Below are 17,809 nucleotides of genomic sequence, written 5' to 3' on the forward strand. Positions count from 1 at the left end.
AGTATGGTAATATCACAACACACCATGGTCCAGTATGGTAATATCACAACACACCATGGACCAGTATGGTAATATCACAACACACCATGGACCAGTATGGTAATATCACAACACACCATGGACCAGTATGGTAATATCACAACACACCATGGACCAGTATGGTAATATCACAACACACCATGGACCAGTATGGTAATATCACAACACACCATGGACCAGTATGGTAATATCACAACACACCATGGACCAGTATGGTAATATCACAACACACCATGGACCAGTATGGTAATATCACACCACACCATGGACCAGTATGGTAATATCACAACACACCATGGTCCAGTATGGTAATATCACAACACACCATGGACCAGTATGGTAATATCACACCACACCATGGACCAGTATGGTAATATCACAACACACCATGGACCAGTATGGTAATATCACAACACATCATGGACCAGTATGGTAATATCACAACACACCATGGACCAGTATGGTAATATCACACCACACCATGGACCAGTATGGTAACATCACAACACACCCATGTGATAATGAAATAGTAGTGATGGTAGTATAGCAGTGGTAGTGAGGTGATGGTGATATGACAGTGATAGTGATATAGTAGTGATGGTGCGGTAGTGGTACTGTAGCAATGATAGTGATATAACAGTAAATGTAAGGAGGAAATGTGTCAGTGTGAGGTGATAATGCGGTGAAAGAGAAATGATGTTGGTGTAGCAGTGACAGTGTTATGTGATAGTGAGCTGTTGGTGATATAACAGTGACAACAGCTGTCATATGGTGACTCCAACAATTTGTTACTCAATATGGTCAGTATATGACCCCAAGTGTGGGGCCTGAGGTGATGGTGATATATAGAGGTGATAGTGAAGCTATAGTGATACAGCAATGATAGGTTACAGTACTGGGAAGATATAGCATTGATGGTGATACAGCCGTGATTGTCAGGTATATGATACCAAAGTATAAACACCAAAGTGTTAAATACCGAAGATAGTGAAGTTATGATGATATAGTGATAAAGGCGTGTCCTTAAATTACATTGTCATCAAAACACGCAGTCTATAGTGATGCAGGAGTGATGGTGATGGTACAGTGAACTAGAGTGGCAGCACAACACCACAGTAGTGGTGGTGATGGTACAATGAACTAGAGTGGCAGCACAACACCACAGTAGTGATGGTACAGTGAACTAGAGTGGCAGCACAAAACCACAGTAGTGATGGTGGTGGTACAGTGAACTAGAGTGGCAGCACAACACCACAGTAGTGATGGTGGTGGTACAGTGAATTAAAGTGGCAGCACAACACCACAGTAGTGATGGTGGTGATACAGTGAACTAGAGTGGCAGCACAACACCACAGCAGTGATGGTGGTGGTACAGTGAACTAGAGTGGCAGCACAACACCACAGTAGTGATGGTGATGGTACAGTGAACTAGAGTGGCAGCACAACACCACAGTAGTGATGGTACAGTGAACTAGAGTGGCAGCACAACACCACAGTAGTGATGGTACAGTGAACTAGAGTGGCAGCACAACACCACAGTAGTGATGGTGATGGTACAGTGAACTAGAGTGGCAGCACAACACCACAGTAGTGATGGTAGAGTGAACTAGAGTGGCAGCACAACACCACAGTAGTGATGGTGGTGGTACAGTGAACTAGAGTGGCAGCACAACACCACAGAAGTGATGGTACAGTGAACTAGAGTGGCAGCACAACACCACAGTAGTGATGGTACAGTGAACTAGAGTGGCAGCACAACACCACAGTAGTGATGGTACAGTGAACTAGAGTGGCAGCACAACACCACAGTAGTGATGGTACAGTGAACTAGAGTGGCAGCACAACACCACAGTAGTGATGGTGATGGTACAGTGAACTAGAGTGGCAGCACAACACCACAGTAGTGATGGTACAGTGAACTAGAGTGGCAGCACAACACCACAGTAGTGATGGTACAGTGAACTAGAGTGGCAGCACACTACCACAGTAGTGATGGTGGTGGTAGAGTGAACTAGAGTGGCAGCACACTACCACAGTAGTGATGGTGGTGGTACAGTGAATTAGAGTGGCAGCACAACACTACAGTAGTGATGGTGATGGTACAGTGAACTAGAGTGGCAGCACAACACCACAGTCCACCACAGTCACCTCCGTAATCTTTCTGTGGTTGACTGCTGCCCTCACCACATCCAGGCCGCTCACCACATCACCGAAGACATCTGACCTATAGCGACCATCCTCGTGCTCCCAGGTGGTGATGCCGAACTGGGTACTCCTGGGATCCCCCGGCCTATACACGGACCACACAGCTCCTGCCTGGCCTGACTCCCGGTACTGCCCCTGGAGGTCAGGCAGCAGTGGGGCTCCTCCATTACCATCATTACTCTCGTAGTCTCCGCCCTCTACACACTGCCCCGGGTTGCCCCTAAACCCCAGCCACAACAGTTTAGTGTTGCGGTAGGTGTGGCCCCGCTGGCCCGTACACAACAACACAAACTGTCTGGCCAGCGGAGTGTCAGGGGTCAGCCGGATGGTGACCCGCCCTCTTGTTGACCCCGCCCACCCGAGGTCAAGGAACGCCAGGGTGCAGGAGGGCTCCAGCACGCCCACAACCTCACTCTCCTGCAGGAAATGAAATAAATCATGCTGATAACTGTATAACAAAATGTTATCATATTAGTTATCATAACTCTGTAAGTCAGTAATGTCAGTACGACTAGTGGGTGTAATAAAGTAACCTGGAGGGTGTGGGCGTGGGTGGGCGTGGGCTGACGCAGGAGTGAGTGGAGGTACAGCTGTCCGTCTTGTAGAGTTATCCTGGCGGAGCGGCGGCCATCTTGGTCTTCCTGGACGGCCAACACCCTGCCAGCCTCCACCAGCCTCTTGACAGCCACCACACGGCCAGCCTCCACCAGCCTCTTGACGGGCTCACTCATCCTGCGGAGGTCCTCAATCTGTGGACAGTGTCAGCCCAATTATCACCTGTGGTCAGTGTCAGCCCCATTATCACCTGTGGTCAGTGTCAGTCCCATTATTACATGGGGACAGTTTCAGCCCCATTATCACCAGTGCTCAGTGTCAGCCCCATTATCACCTGTGGTCAGTGTCAGCCCCATTATCACCTGTGGTCAGTGTCAGCCCCATTATCACCTGTGGACAGTGTCAGCCCCATTATCACCTGTGGTCAGACTCAGCCCCATTATCACCTGCGGACAGTGTCAGCCCCATTATCACCTGTGGTCAGTGTCAGCCCCATTATCACCTGTGGTCAGTGTCAGCCCCATTATCACCTGTGGTCAATGTCAGCCCCATTATCACCTGTGGTCAGTGTCAGCCCCATTATCACCAGTGGTCAGTGTCAGCCCCATTATCACCAGTGGTCAGTGTCAGCCCCATTATCACCTGTGGTCAGTGTCAGCCCCATTATCACCTGTGGTCAGTGTCAGCCCCATTATCACCTGTGGGCAGTGTCAGCCCCATTATCACCTGTAGTCAGTGTCAGCCCCATTATCACCTGTGGGCAGTGTCAGCGCCATTATCCAGCCCCCCTATACTGGCAGTGGGTTGGTGCTGGACCTGTAGCTCCTGCCCCCTTCTAATGGCAGGGTGTTGGTGCTAGACCTGTAGCCCCAGCCCCCCCCTCTACTGGCAGGGGGTTGGTGCTGGACCTGTAGCCCCCGCCCCCCTCTACTGGCAAGAGGTTAGTTCTGGGTACAGCTCAGCTCCAACCCACCCCGCCTCTACTGGCAGGGGTTGGGGGTTAGTGCGGAGCCTGTAGCTCCAGCCTCCCTCTACTGGCAGTGGGTTGGTGCTGAACCTATAGCTCCAGCCCCCCCTCTACTCACAGTAGGTTGGTGCTGGACCTATAGCTCCAGCCCCCCTCTACTAGCTGGGGTTGATGCTGGACCTGTAGCTCCAACCGTTCTCTACTGGCAGGGGGTTGTGCTGGACCTGTAGTTCCAGCCCCCCCTCTACTGGCAGGGAGTTGGTGCTGGACCTGTAGCTCCAGCCCCCCTTTACTGGCAGGGGGTTGGTGCTTCACCTGTAACTCCAGCCCCCCCTCTACTGGCAGGGGGTTGCTGCTGGACCTGTAGCTCCAGCGCCCTCTACTAGCTGGGGGTTGGTGCTGGACCTGTAGCTCCAGCCTTCGCCACCTCAACTGACGGGAGGGGGGGGGGGATTGGTGCTGGACCTGTAGACCCACCCCATCCTCTACTGGCAGGGGGTTCGTGCTGGACCTGTAGCTCCAGCCCCCCTCTACTGACAGGGGGTTGGTGCTGGACCTATAGCTCCAGCCCTTCCTCTACTGGCAGGGGGTTGGTGCTGGACCTGTAGCTCCAACCTCCTTCTACTGGCAGGGGGGATGATGTTGGACCTGTAGCTCCAGCCCCCCCTCTACTGGCAGTGGATTGGTGCTGGACATGTAGCTCCAGCCCCCCTCTACTGGCAGTGGGTTGGTGCTGGACCTGTAGCTCCAGCCCCCCTCTACTGGCAGGGGGGTTGATGTTGGACCTGTAGCTCCAGCCCCCCTCTACTGGCAGTGGGGTTGGTGCTGGACCTGTAGCTCCAGCCCCCCTCTACTGGCAGGGGGTTGATGGTAGACCTGTAGCTCCAGCCCCCCTCTACTGGCAGGGGGGGTTGGTGCTGGACCTGTAGTTCCAGCCCCCCTCTACTGGCAAGGGGGTTGGTTCTGGACCTGTAGCTCCAGCCCCCCCCCCTTTACTGGCAGGGGGTTGGTGCTGGACCTGTAGCTCCAGCCCCTTCTTCTGGCAAGGGGGTCGTGCTGTCACTGTAGATGCAGCCCCCCTCTACTGGCAGGGGGGTTGGTGCTGGACCTGTAGCTCCAGCCCCCCTCTACTGGCAGGGGGTTGGTGCTGGACCTGTAGCTCCAGCCCCTTCTACTGGCAAGGTGTTCGTGCTGTCCCTGTAGCTCCAGCCCCCCTCTACTGGCAGGGAGTTGGTGCTGGACCTGTAGCTCCAGCCCCCCTCTACTGGCAAGGGGTTGTTGCTGGACCTGTAGCTCCAGCCCCCTCTACTAGCTGGGGGTTGGTGCTGGACCGGTAGCTCCAGCCTCCCCCACCTTAACTGACGGGGGGGGGGGGGATTGGTGCTGGACCTGTAGATCCACCCCTTCCTCTACTGACAAGGGGTTGGGGCTGGACCTGTAGTTCCAGCCCACCTCTACTGGCCGGAGGTTGGTGCTGGACCTGTACCTCCAGCCCTTCCTCATCTGGCAGGCGGTTGGTGCTGGACCTGTAGCTCCAGCCCCCCTCTACTGGCAGGGGGTTGATGCTAGACCTGTAGCTCCAGAACTCCCTCTACTGGCAGGGGGGTTGATGTTGGACCAGTAGCTCCAGCCCCCCTCTACTGACAGTGGGGGTTTGATGCTGGACCTGTAGCTCCAGCCTCCCTCTACTGCCAGGGGGGTTGGTGCTGGACCTGTAGCTCCAGCCCCCCTCAACTGGCAGGGGGTTGGTGCTGGAAATGTAGCTCCAGCCCCCCTCTACTGGCAGGGAGGATGGTGCTGGACCTGTAGCTCCAGCCCCCCTCTTCTAGCAGGGGGTTGATGTTGGACCTGTAGCTCCAGCCGCCCTCTACTGGCAGGGGGCTTGGTGCTGGACCTGTAGCTCCAGCCACCCTCTACTGGCAGGGGGGTTGGTGCTGGACTTGTAGCTCCAGTCCCCCTCTACTGGCAAGGGGGTTAGTTCTCGACCTGTAGCTCCAGCCCCCTCCTATAGTGGCAGGGGGGTTGGTTCTGGACCTGTAGCTCCAGCCCCCCTTCTACTGGCTGGGGGTTGGTGCTGGACCTGTAGCTCCAGCCCCCTTCTAATGGCAGGGGGGTTGGTGCTGGACCTGTAGCTCCAGCCCCTTCTTCTGGCAAGGGGTTCGTGCTGTCCCTGTAGCTCCAGCCCCCCTATACTGACAGGGGGTTGGTGCTGAACCTTTAGCAACAGCCCCCCTCTACTGGCAGGGGGTTGGTGCTGGACCTGTAGCTCCAGCCCCCCTCTACTGGCAGGAGGTTCGTGCTGGACCTGTAGCTCCAGCCCACCTCAACTGGCAGGGGGTTGGTGCTGGACCTGTAGCTCCAGCCCTTCCTCTACTGGCAGGGGGTTGGTGCTGAACCTGTAGCTACAGCCCCCCTCCACTGGCAGGAGATTCGTGCTGGACCTGTAGCTCCAGCCCACCTCTACTAGAAGGGGGTTGGTGTTTAACCTGTAGCTCCAGCCCCACCCCTCTACTGGCAGGAGGTTGGCGCTGGACCTGTAGCTCCAGCCCCCCTGTACTGGCAGGGAGTTGATGCTAGACCTGTAGCTCCAGCCCACCTCTACTGGCAGGGGGTTGGTGCTGGACCTGTAGCTCCAGCCCACCTCTACTGGCAGGGGGTTGGTGCTAGACCTGTAGCTCGAGCCCCCCTCTACTGGCAGAGGGGTTGGTGCTGGATCTGTAGCTCCAGTCCCCCGCCCCCCCTCTAATGGAAAGGAGGGGGGGGGGGGGGTGTTGGTGCTGGATCTGTAGCTACAGTCCCCCTCTACTGGCAGGGGGTTGGTGCTGGACCTGTAGCTCCAGCCCCCCTCTACTGGCAGGGGGTTGGTGCTGGACCTGTAGCTCCAGCCCCCCTCCACTGGCAGGGGTTTGATGCTAGACCTGTAACTACAGCCCCCTTCTACTGGCAGGGGTTTGGTACTAGACCTGTATCTCAAGGCCTCCCTCTACTGCCAGTGGGTTGGTGCTGGACCTGTAGCTCCAGCACCCCTCTACTGGCAGGGGGTTGGTGCTGGACCTGTAGCTCCAGCCCCCCTCTACTGGCAGGAGGTTGGTGCTAGACCTGTAGCTCCAACCCCCCTCTACTGGCAGGAGGTTGGTGCTGGACCTGTAGCTCCAGCCCCTCTCTACTGACAGGGGTTTGGTGCTGGACCTTTAGCTCCAGCCCCCACTCTACTGGCAGGGGGTTGGTGCTGGACCTGTAGCTCCAGCCCCCTCTACTGGCAGGGGGGTTGGTGCTGGTCCTGCAGTTCCAGCCCCCCTCTACCAGCAGGTGGTTGGTGCTGGACCTGTAGTTCCAGCCCCCCTCTACTGGCAGGGGGGATCGTTCTGGACCTGTAGCTCCAGCCCCCCTCTACTGGCAGGGGGTTGGTGCTGGACCTGTAGCTCCAGCCCCTTTTACTGGCAAGGTGTTCGTGCTGTCCCTGTAGCTCCAGCCCCTCTCTACTGACAGGGGGTTGGTGCGGGACCTTTAGCTCCAGCCCCCACTCTACTGGCAGGGGGTTGGTGCTGGACCTGTAGCTCCAGCCCCCTCTACTGGCAGGGGGGTTGGTGCTGGTCCTGCAGCTACAGCCCCTCTCTACTGGCAGAAGGTTCATGCTGTACTTGTACCTTCAGCCCCCCTCTACTGGCAGGGGGTTGGTGCTGGACCTGTAGCTCCAGCCCCCCTCTACAAGCATAAGGTTGGTGCTGGACCTGTAGCTCCAGCCCTTCCTCTACTGGCAGGGGGTTGGTGCTGAACCTGTAGCTACAGCCCTCTTCTAATGGCACGAGGTTCGTGCTGGACCTGTAACTCCAGCCCACCTCTACTGGCAGGGAGTTGGTGCTGGACCTGTAGCTCCAACCCCCCTCTACTGGCAGGGGGTTGATGCTAGACCTGTAGCTACAGAACTCCCTCTACTGGCAGGGGGGTTGATGTTGGACCTGTAGCTCCAGCCCCCCTCTACTGACAGTAGGTTGGTGCTGGACCTGTAGCTCCAGCCCCCCCTCTACTGGCAGTGGGTTGGTGCTGAACCTGTAGCTCCAGCCCCCCTCTACTGGCAGGGGGGTTGATGTTGGACCTGTAGCTCCAACCCCCCCTCTACTGGCAGGGAGTTGGTGCTGGACCTGTAGCTCCAGCCCCCCTCTACTGGCAGGGGGTTGTTGCTGGACCTGTAGCTCCAGCCTCCCCCAACTCAACTGACGGGGGGGGGGGGGGGAGATTGGTGCTGGACCTGTAGATCCACCCCTTCCTCTACTGACAAGGGGTTGGGGCTGGACCTGTAGTTCCAGCCCACCTCTACTGGCCGGAGGTTGGTGCTGGACCTATACCTCCAGCCCTTCCTCATCTGGCAGGCGGTTGGTGCTGGACCTGTAGCTCCAGCCCCCCTCTACTGGCAGGGGGTTGATGTTGGACCTGTAGCTCCAGCCCCCCTCTACTAGCAGGGGGTTGATGTTGGACTTGTAGCTCCAGCCCCCCCTCTACTGGCAGTGGGGGTTTGGTGCTGGACCTGTAGCTCCAGCCTCCCTCTACTGGCAGGGGGGTTGGTGCTGGACCTGTACCTCCAGCCCTTCCTCATCTGGCAGGCGGTTGGTGCTGGACCTGTAACTCCAGCCCCCCTCTACTGGCAGGGGGTTGATGCAAGACCTGTAGCTCCAGCCCCCCCTCTACTGGCAGTGAGGGTTTGGTGCTGGACCTGTAGCTCCAGCCTCCCTCTAGTGGCAGGGGGGTTGGTGCTGGATCTGTAGCTCCAGCCCCCCTCTACTGGCAGGGGGCTTGGTGCTGGACCTGTAGCTCCAGCCCCCCTCTACTGGCAGGGGGGTTGGTGCTCGACTTGTAGCTCCAGTCCCCCTCTACTGGCAAGGGGGTTAGTTCTCGACCTGTAGCTCCAGCTCCCCCTATAGTGGCAGGGGGGTTGGTGCTGGACCTGTAGCTCCAGCCCCTTCTACTGGCAGGGGGGTGGTGCTGGACCTGTAGCTCCAGCCCCCCTCTACTGACAGGGGGGTTGGTGTTGGACCTGTAGCTCCAGCCCCCCTCTACTGGCAGGGGGGTTGATGTTGGACCTGTAGCTCCAACCCCCCTATACTGGCAGTGGGGGTTTGGTGCTGGACCTGTAGCTGCAGCCTCCCTCTACTGGCAGGGGGGTTGGTGCTGGACCTGTAGTTCCAGCCCCCCCTCTACTGGCAGGGGGTTGGTGCTGGAAATGTAGCTCCAGCCCCCCTCTACTGGCAGGGGGATGGTACTGGACCTGTAGCTCCAGCCCCCCTCTTCTAGCAGGGGGTTGATGTTGGACTTGTAGCTCCAGCCCCCCTCTACTGGCAGGGGGCTTGGTGCTGGACCTGTAGCTCCAGCCCCCCTCTACTAGCAGGGGGTTGGTGCTGGACCAGTAGCTACAGCCCTTCTTTACTGGCAGGGGGTTGTTGCTCGATCTGTAGCTACAGTCCCCCTCTACTGGCAGGGGGTTGGTGCTGGACCTGTAGCTCCAGCCCCCTTCTACAAGCAAAGGGTTGGTGCTGGACCTGTAGCGACAGCCCCCCCCTCTACTGGCAGGAAGTTCGTGCTGGACCTGTAGCTCCAGCCCACATCTACTGGCAGGGGGTTGGTGCTGGACCTATAGCTCCAGCCCTTCCTCTACTGGCAGGGGGTTGGTGCTGGACCTATAGCTCCAGCCCTTCCTCTACTGGCAGGGATGTTGTTGCTGGAGCTGTAGCTCCAGCACCCCCTCTACTGGCAGGGGGGTTGGTGCTGGTCCTGCAGCTCCAGCCCCCCTCTACTGGCAGGTGGTTGGTGCTGGACCTGTAGTTCCAGCCCCCCTCTACTGGCAGGGGGGTTGGTGCTGGACTTGTAGCTCCAGCCCCCCTCTACTGGCAAGTGGGTTGGTTCTGGACCTGTAGCTCCAGCCCACCCTCTACTGGCAAGGGGTTGGTGCTGGACCTGTAGCTCCAGCCCCTTCTTCTGGCAAGGGGGTCGTGCTGTCACTGTAGATGCAGGCCCCCTCTACTTACAGGGGGTTGGTGCTGGACCTGTAGCTCCAGCCCCCCCCCCCTGCCTCTACTGACAGAAGTTGGGGGTTGGTGCGAAGCCTGTAGCTCCAACGCCTCTCTACTGGCAGGGGGTTGATGTTGGGCCTGTAGCTCCAGCCCCCCTTCTACTGGCAGGAGATTGGTGTTGGACCTGTAGTTCCAGCCCCCCTCTACTGGCAGGGAGTTGGTGCTGGACCTGTAGCTCCAGCCCCCCTCTACTGGCAGGGGGTTGTTGCTGGACCTGTAGCTCCAGCCCCCTCTACTGGCTGGGGGTTGGTGCTGGACCTGTAGATCCACCCCTTCCTCTACTGACAAGGGGTTGGGCTGGACCTGTAGTTCCAGCCCACCTCTACTGGCCGGAGGTTGGTGCTGGACCTGTACCTCCAGCCCCCCTCTACTGGCAGGGGGTTGATGCTAGACCTGTAGCTCCAGAATTCCCTCTACTGGCAGGGGGGTTGATGTTGGACCTGTAGCTCCAGCCCCCCCTCTACTGGCAGTGGGGGTTTGGTGCTGGACCTGTAGCTCCAGCCCCCCCTCTACTGGCAGGGGGTTGGTGCTGGAAATGTAGCTCCAGCCCCCCTCTACTGGCAGGGGGGAAGGTGCTGGACCTGTAGCTCCAGCCCCCCTCTTCTAGCAGGGGGATGATGGTGGACCTGTAGCTCCAGTCCCCCTCTCCTGGTAGGGGGGGTTGGTGCTAGACCTGTAGCTCCAGCCCCCCTCTACTGGCAGGGGGGTTGGTGCTGGACGTTTAGCTCTAGCGCCCCCTCTTCTAGCAGGGGGTTGATGTTGGACCAGTAGCTCCAGCCCCCCTCTACTGGCAGGGGGTTGGTGACAGACCTGTAGCTCCAGCCCCCCTCTACTGGCAGGGGGTTGGTGCTGGACCTGTAGCTCCAGCCCCCCTCTACTGGTAGGGGGCTTGGTGCTGGACCTGTAGCTCGAGCCCCCCTCTACTGGCAGGGGGGTTGGTGCTGGACTTGTAGCTCCAGTCCCCCTCTACTGGCAAGGGGGTTAGTTCTCGACCTGTAGCTCCAGCCCCCCCTATAGTGGCAGGGGGATTGGTGCTGGGCCTGTAGCTCCAGCCCCCCCTCTACTGGCTGGGGGTTGGTGCTGGACCTGTAGCTCCAGCCCCTTCTTCTGGCAAGGGGTTCGTGCTGTCTCTGTAGCTCCAGCCCCCCTATACTGACAGGGGGTTGGTGCTGGACCTTTAGCAACAGCCCCCCTCTACTGGCAGGGGGGTGGTGCTGGACCTGTAGCTCCAGCCACCCTCTACTGACAGGGGGGTTGGTGTTGGACCTGTAGCTCAGCCCCCCCTCTACTGGCAGGAGGTTCGTGCTGGACCTGTAGCTCCAGCCCACCTCTACTGGCAGGGGGTTGGTGCTGGACCTGTAGCTCCAGCCCTTCCTCTACTGGCAGGGGGTTGGTGCTTAACCTGTAGCTCCAGTCCCCCCCTCTACTAGCAGGAGGTTGGCGCTGGACCTGTAGCTCCAGCCCACCTCTACTAGCACCGGGTTGGTGTTTAACCTGTAGCTCCAGCCCACCTCTACTGGCAGGGGGTTGGTGCTGGACCTGTAGCTCCAGCCCCCCTCTACTGGCAGGGGGTTGGTGCTGGACCTGTAGTTCCAGCCCCCCTCTACTGGCAGGGGGGTTGGTGCTGGACTTGTAGCTCCAGCCCCCCTCTACTGGCAAGATGGTTGGTTCTGGACCTGTAGCTCCAGCCCCCCCCCCCTCTACTGGCAGGGGGTTGATGTTGGACCTGTAGCTCCAGCCCCCCCTCTACTGGCAGGGGGGTTGGTGCTGGACCTGTAGCTCCAGCCTCTCTCTACTGGCAGGGGTGTTGGTGCTGGACCTGTAGCTCCAGCCCCCCACTCTACTGGCAGGGGGTTGGTGCTGGAAATGTAGCTCCAGCCCCCCTCTTCTATCAGGGGGATGATGTTAGACCTGTAGCTCCAGTCCCCCTCTCCTGGTAGGGGGGGATGGTGCTGGACCTGTAGCTCCAGCCCCCCCCCTCTACTGCCAGGGGGGTTGGTGCTGGACGTTTAGCTCTAGCCCACCCCTCTTCTAGCAGGGGGTTGATGTTGGACCTGTAGCACCAGCCCCCCTCTACTGGCAGGGGGCTTGGTGCTGGACCTGTAGCTCCAGCCCCCCCTCTACTGGCAGGGGGGTTGGTGCTGGACTTATAGCTCCAGCCCCTCTCTACTGGCAAGGGGGTTGGTTCTCCACCTGTAGCTCCAGCCCCCCCCTGTAGTGGCAGGGGGGTTGGTGCTGGACCTGTAACTTCAGCCCCCCCTCTACTGGCTGGGGGTTGGTGTTGAACCTGTAGCTCCAGCCCCCCTCTACTAGCAGGGGGGTTGGTGCTGGTCTTGTAGCTCCAGCCCCCCTCTACTGGCAAGGGGGTAGGTTCTGGACCTTTAGCTCCAGCCCCCCCTCTAGTGGCAGGGGGGTTGGTGCTGGACCTGTAGCTCCAGCCCCCCCTCTAGTGGCAAGGGGGTAGATTCTGGACCTTTAGCTCCTGCCGCCCCCTCTACTGGCATGGGGCTGGTGCTGGACCTGTAGCTCCAGCCCACCTCTACTAGCAGGGGGTTGGTGCTGGACCTGTAGCTCCAGCCCACCCCCTCTACTGGCAGGAGGTTGGCGCTGGACCTGTAGCTCCAGCCCCCCTGTACTGGCAGGGGGTTGATGCTGGACCTGTAGCTCCAGCCCCCCCTCTACTGGCAAGGGTTTGGTGTTGGACCTGTAGCTCCAGCCCCCCTTTACTGGCAGGATGTTCGTGCTGGACCTGTAGTTCCAGCCCACCTCTACTAGCAGGGGGTTGGTGCTGGACCTGTAGCTCCAGCCCACATCTACTAGCAGGGGGTTGGTGCTGGACCTGTAGCTCCAGTCCCCCCCCCCCCTCTACTTGCAGGAGGTTGGCGCTGGACCTGTAGCTCCTGCCCACCTCTACTGGCAGGGGGTTGGTGCTGAACCTGTAGCTCCAGCCCTTCCTCTACTGGCAGGGGGTTGGTGCTGGGCCGGGAGCTCCAGCCCCCCACTACTGGCAGGGGGGGTTGTTGCTGGAGTTGTAGCTCCAGCCCCCCTCTACTGGCAGGGGGTTGTTGCTGGACCTGTAGCTCCAGCCCCCTCTACTGGCTGGGGGTTGGTGCTGGACAGGTAGCTCCAGCCTCCCCCACCTCAACTGACGGGGGGGGGGGATTGGTGCTGGACCTGTAGATCCACCCCTTCCTCTACTGACAAGGGGTTGGGGCTGGACCTGTAGCTCCAGCCCACCTCTACTGGCCGGAGGTTGGTGCTGGACCTGTACCTCCAGCCCTTCCTCATCTGGCAGGCGGTTGGTGCTGGACCTGTAGCTCCAGCCCCCCTCTACTGGCAGGGGGTTGATGCTAGACCTGTAGCTCCAGAACTCCCTCTACTGGCAGGGGGGTTGATGTTGGACCAGTAGCTCCAGCCCCCCTCTACTGACAGTGGGGGTTTGGTGCTGGACCTGTAGCTCCAGCCTACCTCTACTGCCAGGGGGGTTGGTGCTGGACCTGTAGCTCCAGCCCCCCTCTACTGGCAGGGGGTTGGTGCTGGAAATGTAGCTCCAGCCCCCCTCTACTGGCAGGGGGGATGGTGCTGGACCTGTAGCTCCAGCCCCCCTCTTCTAGCAGGGGGTTGATGTTGGACCTGTAGCTCCAGCCCCCCTCTACTGGCAGGGGGCTTGGTGCTGGACCTGTAGCTCCAGCCACCCTCTACTGGCAGGGGGGTTGGTGCTGGACTTGTAGCTCCAGTCCCCCTCTACTGGCAAGGGGGTTAGTTCTCGACCTGTAGCTCCAGCCCCCTCCTATAGTGGCAGGGGGGTTGGTTCTGGACCTGTAGCTCCAGCCCCCCCTCTACTGGCTGGGGGTTGGTGCTGGACCTGTAGCTCCAGCCCCCTTCTAATGGCAGGGGGGTTGTTGCTGGACCTGTAGCTCCAGCCCCTTCTTCTGGCAAGGGGTTCGTGCTGTCCCTGTAGCTCCAGCCCCCCTATACTGACAGGGGGTTGGTGCTGAACCTTTAGCAACAGCCCCCCTCTACTGGCAGGGGGTTGGTGCTGGACCTTTAGCTCCAGCCCCCCTCTACTGGCAGGAGGTTCGTGCTGGACCTGTAGCTCCAGCCCACCTCTACTGGCAGGGGGTTGGTGCTGGACCTGTAGCTCCAGCCCTTCTTCTACTGGCAGGGGGTTGGTGCTGAACCTGTAGCTACAGCCCCCCTCCACTGGCAGGAGATTCGTGCCGGACCTGTAGCTCCAGCCCACCTCTACTAGAAGGGGGTTGGTGTTTAACCTGTAGCTCCAGCCCCCCCCCCCTCTACTGGCAGGAGGTTGGCGCTGGACCTGTAGCTCCAGCCCCCCTGTACTGGCAGGGAGTTGATGCTAGACCTGTAGCTCCAGCCCACCTCTACTGGCAGGGGGTTGGTGCTGGACCTGTAGCTCCAGCCCACCTCTACTGGCAGGGGGTTGGTGCTAGACCTGTAGCTCCAGCCCCCCTCTACTGGCAGAGGGGATGGTGCTGGATCTGTAGCTCCAGTCCCCCGCCCCCCCTCTAATGGAAAGGAGGGGGGGGGGTGTTGGTGCTGGATCTGTAGCTACAGTCCCCCTCTACTGGCAGGGGGTTGGTGCTGGACCTGTAGCTCCAGCCCCCCTCTACTGGCAGGGGGTTGGTGCTGGACCTGTAGCTCTAGCCCCCCTCTACTGGCAGGGGTTTGATGCTAGACCTGTAACTACAGCCCCCTTCTACTGGCAGGGGTTTGGTACTAGACCTGTAGCTCAAGGCCTCCCTCTACTGCCAGTGGGTTGGTGCTGGACCTGTAGCTCCAGCACCCCTCTACTGGCAGGGGATTGGTGCTGGACCTGTAGCTCCAGCCCCCCTCTACTGGCAGGAGGTTGGTGCTGGACCTGTAGCTCCAACCCCCCCTCTACTGGCAGGAGGTTGGTGCTGGACCTGTAGCTCCAGCCCCTCTCTACTGACAGGGGGTTGGTGCTGGACCTTTAGCTCCAGCCCCCACTCTACTGGCAGGGGGTTGGTGCTGGACCTGTTGCTCCAGCCCCCTCTACTGGCAGGGGGGTTGGTGCTGGTCCTGCAGTTCCAGCCCCCCTCTACCAGCAGGTGGTTGGTGCTGGACCTGTAGTTCCAGCCCCCCTCTACTGGCAGGGGGGTTCGTTCTGGACCTGTAGCTCCAGCCCCCCTCTACTGGCAGGGGGTTGGTGCTGGACCTGTAGCTCCAGCCCCTTTTACTGGCAAGGTGTTCGTGCTGTCCCTGTAGCTCCAGCCCCTCTCTACTGACAGGGGGTTGGTGCTGGACCTTTAGCTCCAGCCCCCACTCTACTGGCAGGGGGTTGGTGCTGGACCTGTAGCTCCAGCCCCCTCTACTGGCAGGGGGGGTTGGTGCTGGTCCTGCAGCTACAGCCCCTCTCTACTGGCAGGAGGTTCATGCTGTACCTGTACCTTCAGCCTCCCTCTACTGGCAGGGGGTTGGTGCTGGATCTGCAGCTACAGCCCCCCCTCTACTGGCAGGGGGTTGGTGCTGGACCTGTAGCTCCAGCCCCCCTCTACAAGCATAATGTTGGTGCAGGACCTGTAGCTCCAGCCCTTCTTCTACTGGCATGGGGTTGGTGCTGAACCTGTAGCTACAGCCCCCTTCTAATGGCACGAGGTTCGTGCTGGACCTGTAACTCCAGCCCACCTCTACTGGCAGGGAGTTGGTGCTGGACCTGTAGCTCCAACCCCCCTCTACTGGCAGGGGGTTGATGCTAGACCTGTAGCTACAGAACTCCCTCTACTGGCAGGGGGGTTGATGTTGGACCTGTAGCTCCAGCCCCCCTCTACTGACAGTAGGTTGGTGCTGGACCTGTAGCTCCAGCCCCCCCTCTACTGGCAGTGGGTTGGTGCTGAACCTGTAGCTCCAGCCCCCCTCTACTGGCAGGGGGGTTGATGTTGGACCTGTAGCTCCAACCCCCCTCTACTGGCAGGGAGTTGGTGCTGGACCTGTAGCTCCAGCCCCCCTCTACTGGCAGGGGGTTGTTGCTGGACCTGTAGCTCCAGCCTCCCCCAACTCAACTGACGGGGGGGGGGGGAGATTGGTGCTGGACCTGTAGATCCACCCCCTTCCTCTACTGACAAGGGGTTGGGGCTGGACCTGTAGTTCCAGCCCACCTCTACTGGCCGGAGGTTGGTGCTGGACCTGTACCTCCAGCCCTTCCTCATCTGGCTGGCGGTTGGTGCTGGACCTGTAGCTCCAGCCCCCCCTCTACTGGCAGGGGGTTGATGCTAGACCTGTAGCTCCAGAACTTTCTCTACTGGCAGTGGGGGTTTGGTGCTGGACCTGTAGCTCCAGCCTCCCTCTACTGGCAGGGGGGTTGGTGCTGGACCTGTACCTCCAGCCCTTCCTCATCTGGCAGGCGGTTGGTGCTGGACCTGTAGCTCCAGCCCCCCTCTACTAGCAGGGGGTTGATGCAAGACCTGTAGCTCCAGCCCCCCTTCTACTGGCAGTGGGGGTTTGGTGCTGGACCTGTAGCTCCAGCCTCCCTCTACTGGCAGGGGGGTTGGTGCTGGACCTGTACCTCCAGCCCTTCCTCATCTGGCAGGCGGTTGGTGCTGGACCTGTAACTCCAGCCCCCCTCTACTGGCAGGGGGTTGATGCAAGACCTGTAGCTCCAGCCCCCCTTCTACTGGCAGTGGGGGTTTGGTGCTGGACCTGTAGCTCCAGCCTCCCTCTAGTGGCAGGGGGGTTGGTGCTGGATCTGTAGCTCCAGCCCCCCTCTACTGGCAGGGGGCTTGGTGCTGGACCTGTAGCTCCAGCCCCCCTCTACTGGCAGGGGGGTTGGTGCTCGACTTGTAGCTCCAGTCCCCCTCTACTGGCAAGGGGGTTAGTTCTCGACCTGTAGCTCCAGCCCCCCCTATAGTGGCAGGGGGGTTGGTGCTGGACCTGTAGCTCCAGCCCCTTCTACTGGCAGGGGGGTGGTGCTGGACCTGTAGCTCCAGCCCCCCTCTACTGACAGGGGGGTTGGTGTTGGACCTGTAGCTCCAGCCCCCCTCTACTGGCAGGGGGGTCGATGTTGGACCTGTAGCTCCAACCCCCCTATACTGGCAGTGGGGGTTTGGTGCTGGACCTGTAGCTCCAGCCTCCCTCTACTGGCAGGGGGGTTGGTGCTGGACCTGTAGCTCCAGCCCCCCTCTACTGGCAGGGGGTTGGTGCTGGAAATGTAGCTCCAGCCCCCCTCTACTGGCAGGGGGATGGTGCTGGACCTGTAGCTCCAGCCCCCCTCTTCTAGCAGGGGGTTGATGTTGGACTTGTAGCTCCAGCCCCCCTCTACTGGCAGGGGGCTTGGTGCTGGACCTGTAGCTCCAGCCCCCCTCTACTAGCAGGGGGTTGGTGCTGGACCAGTAGCTACAGCCCCTCTTTACTGGCAGGGGGTTGTTGCTCGATCTGTAGCTACAGTCCCCCTCTACTGGCAGGGGGTTGGTGCTGGACCTGTAGCTCCAGCCCCCTTCTACAAGCAAAGGGGTGGTGCTGGACCTGTAGCGACAGCCCCCCCTCTACTGGCAGGAAGTTCGTGCTGGACCTGTAGCTCCAGCCCACATCTACTGGCAGGGGGTTGGTGCTGGACCTATAGCTCCAGCCCTTCCTCTACTGGAAGGGGGTTGGTGCTGGACCTGTAGCTCCAGCCCCCCTCTACTGGCAGGGGGTTGATGGTAGACATGTAGCTCCAGACCCCCTCTACTGGCAGGGATGTTGTTGCTGGAGCTGTAGCTCCAGCACCCCCTCTACTGGCAGGGGGGTTGGTGCTGGTCCTGCAGCTCCAGCCCCCCTCTACTGGCAGGGGGGTTGGTGCTGGACTTGTAGCTCCAGCCCCCCTCTACTGGCAAGTGGGTTGGTTCTGGACCTGTAGCTCCAGCCCACCCTCTACTGGCAAGGGGTTGGTGCTGGACCTGTAGCTCCAGCCCCTTCTTCTGGCAAGGGGGTCGTGCTGTCACTGTAGATGCAGGCCCCC

General features: G+C 59.9%; 1 protein-coding gene across 1 annotated transcript in view; it reads right to left on the minus strand.

Annotated features, from left to right (window-relative positions):
- Window positions 1-239: 239 nt before the first annotated feature.
- LOC138349670 (uncharacterized) overlaps window positions 240-17,809 on the minus strand; it is a 140,088-nt gene continuing 122,518 nt past the window's right edge. The window contains exons 4-5 of the mRNA XM_069337398.1: window positions 2,778-2,993; window positions 240-2,661 (exon numbers count right to left, since the gene is read on the minus strand). Coding sequence (XP_069193499.1) covers window positions 2,149-2,661; window positions 2,778-2,993 — 729 coding nt within the window. The 3' untranslated portion in view covers window positions 240-2,148. The remainder of the gene's footprint in view (window positions 2,662-2,777; window positions 2,994-17,809) is intronic.

This window comes from Procambarus clarkii, chromosome 37 (genome assembly GCF_040958095.1).
Source record: "Procambarus clarkii isolate CNS0578487 chromosome 37, FALCON_Pclarkii_2.0, whole genome shotgun sequence".
NCBI classification, from domain to species: domain Eukaryota; kingdom Metazoa; phylum Arthropoda; class Malacostraca; order Decapoda; family Cambaridae; genus Procambarus; species Procambarus clarkii.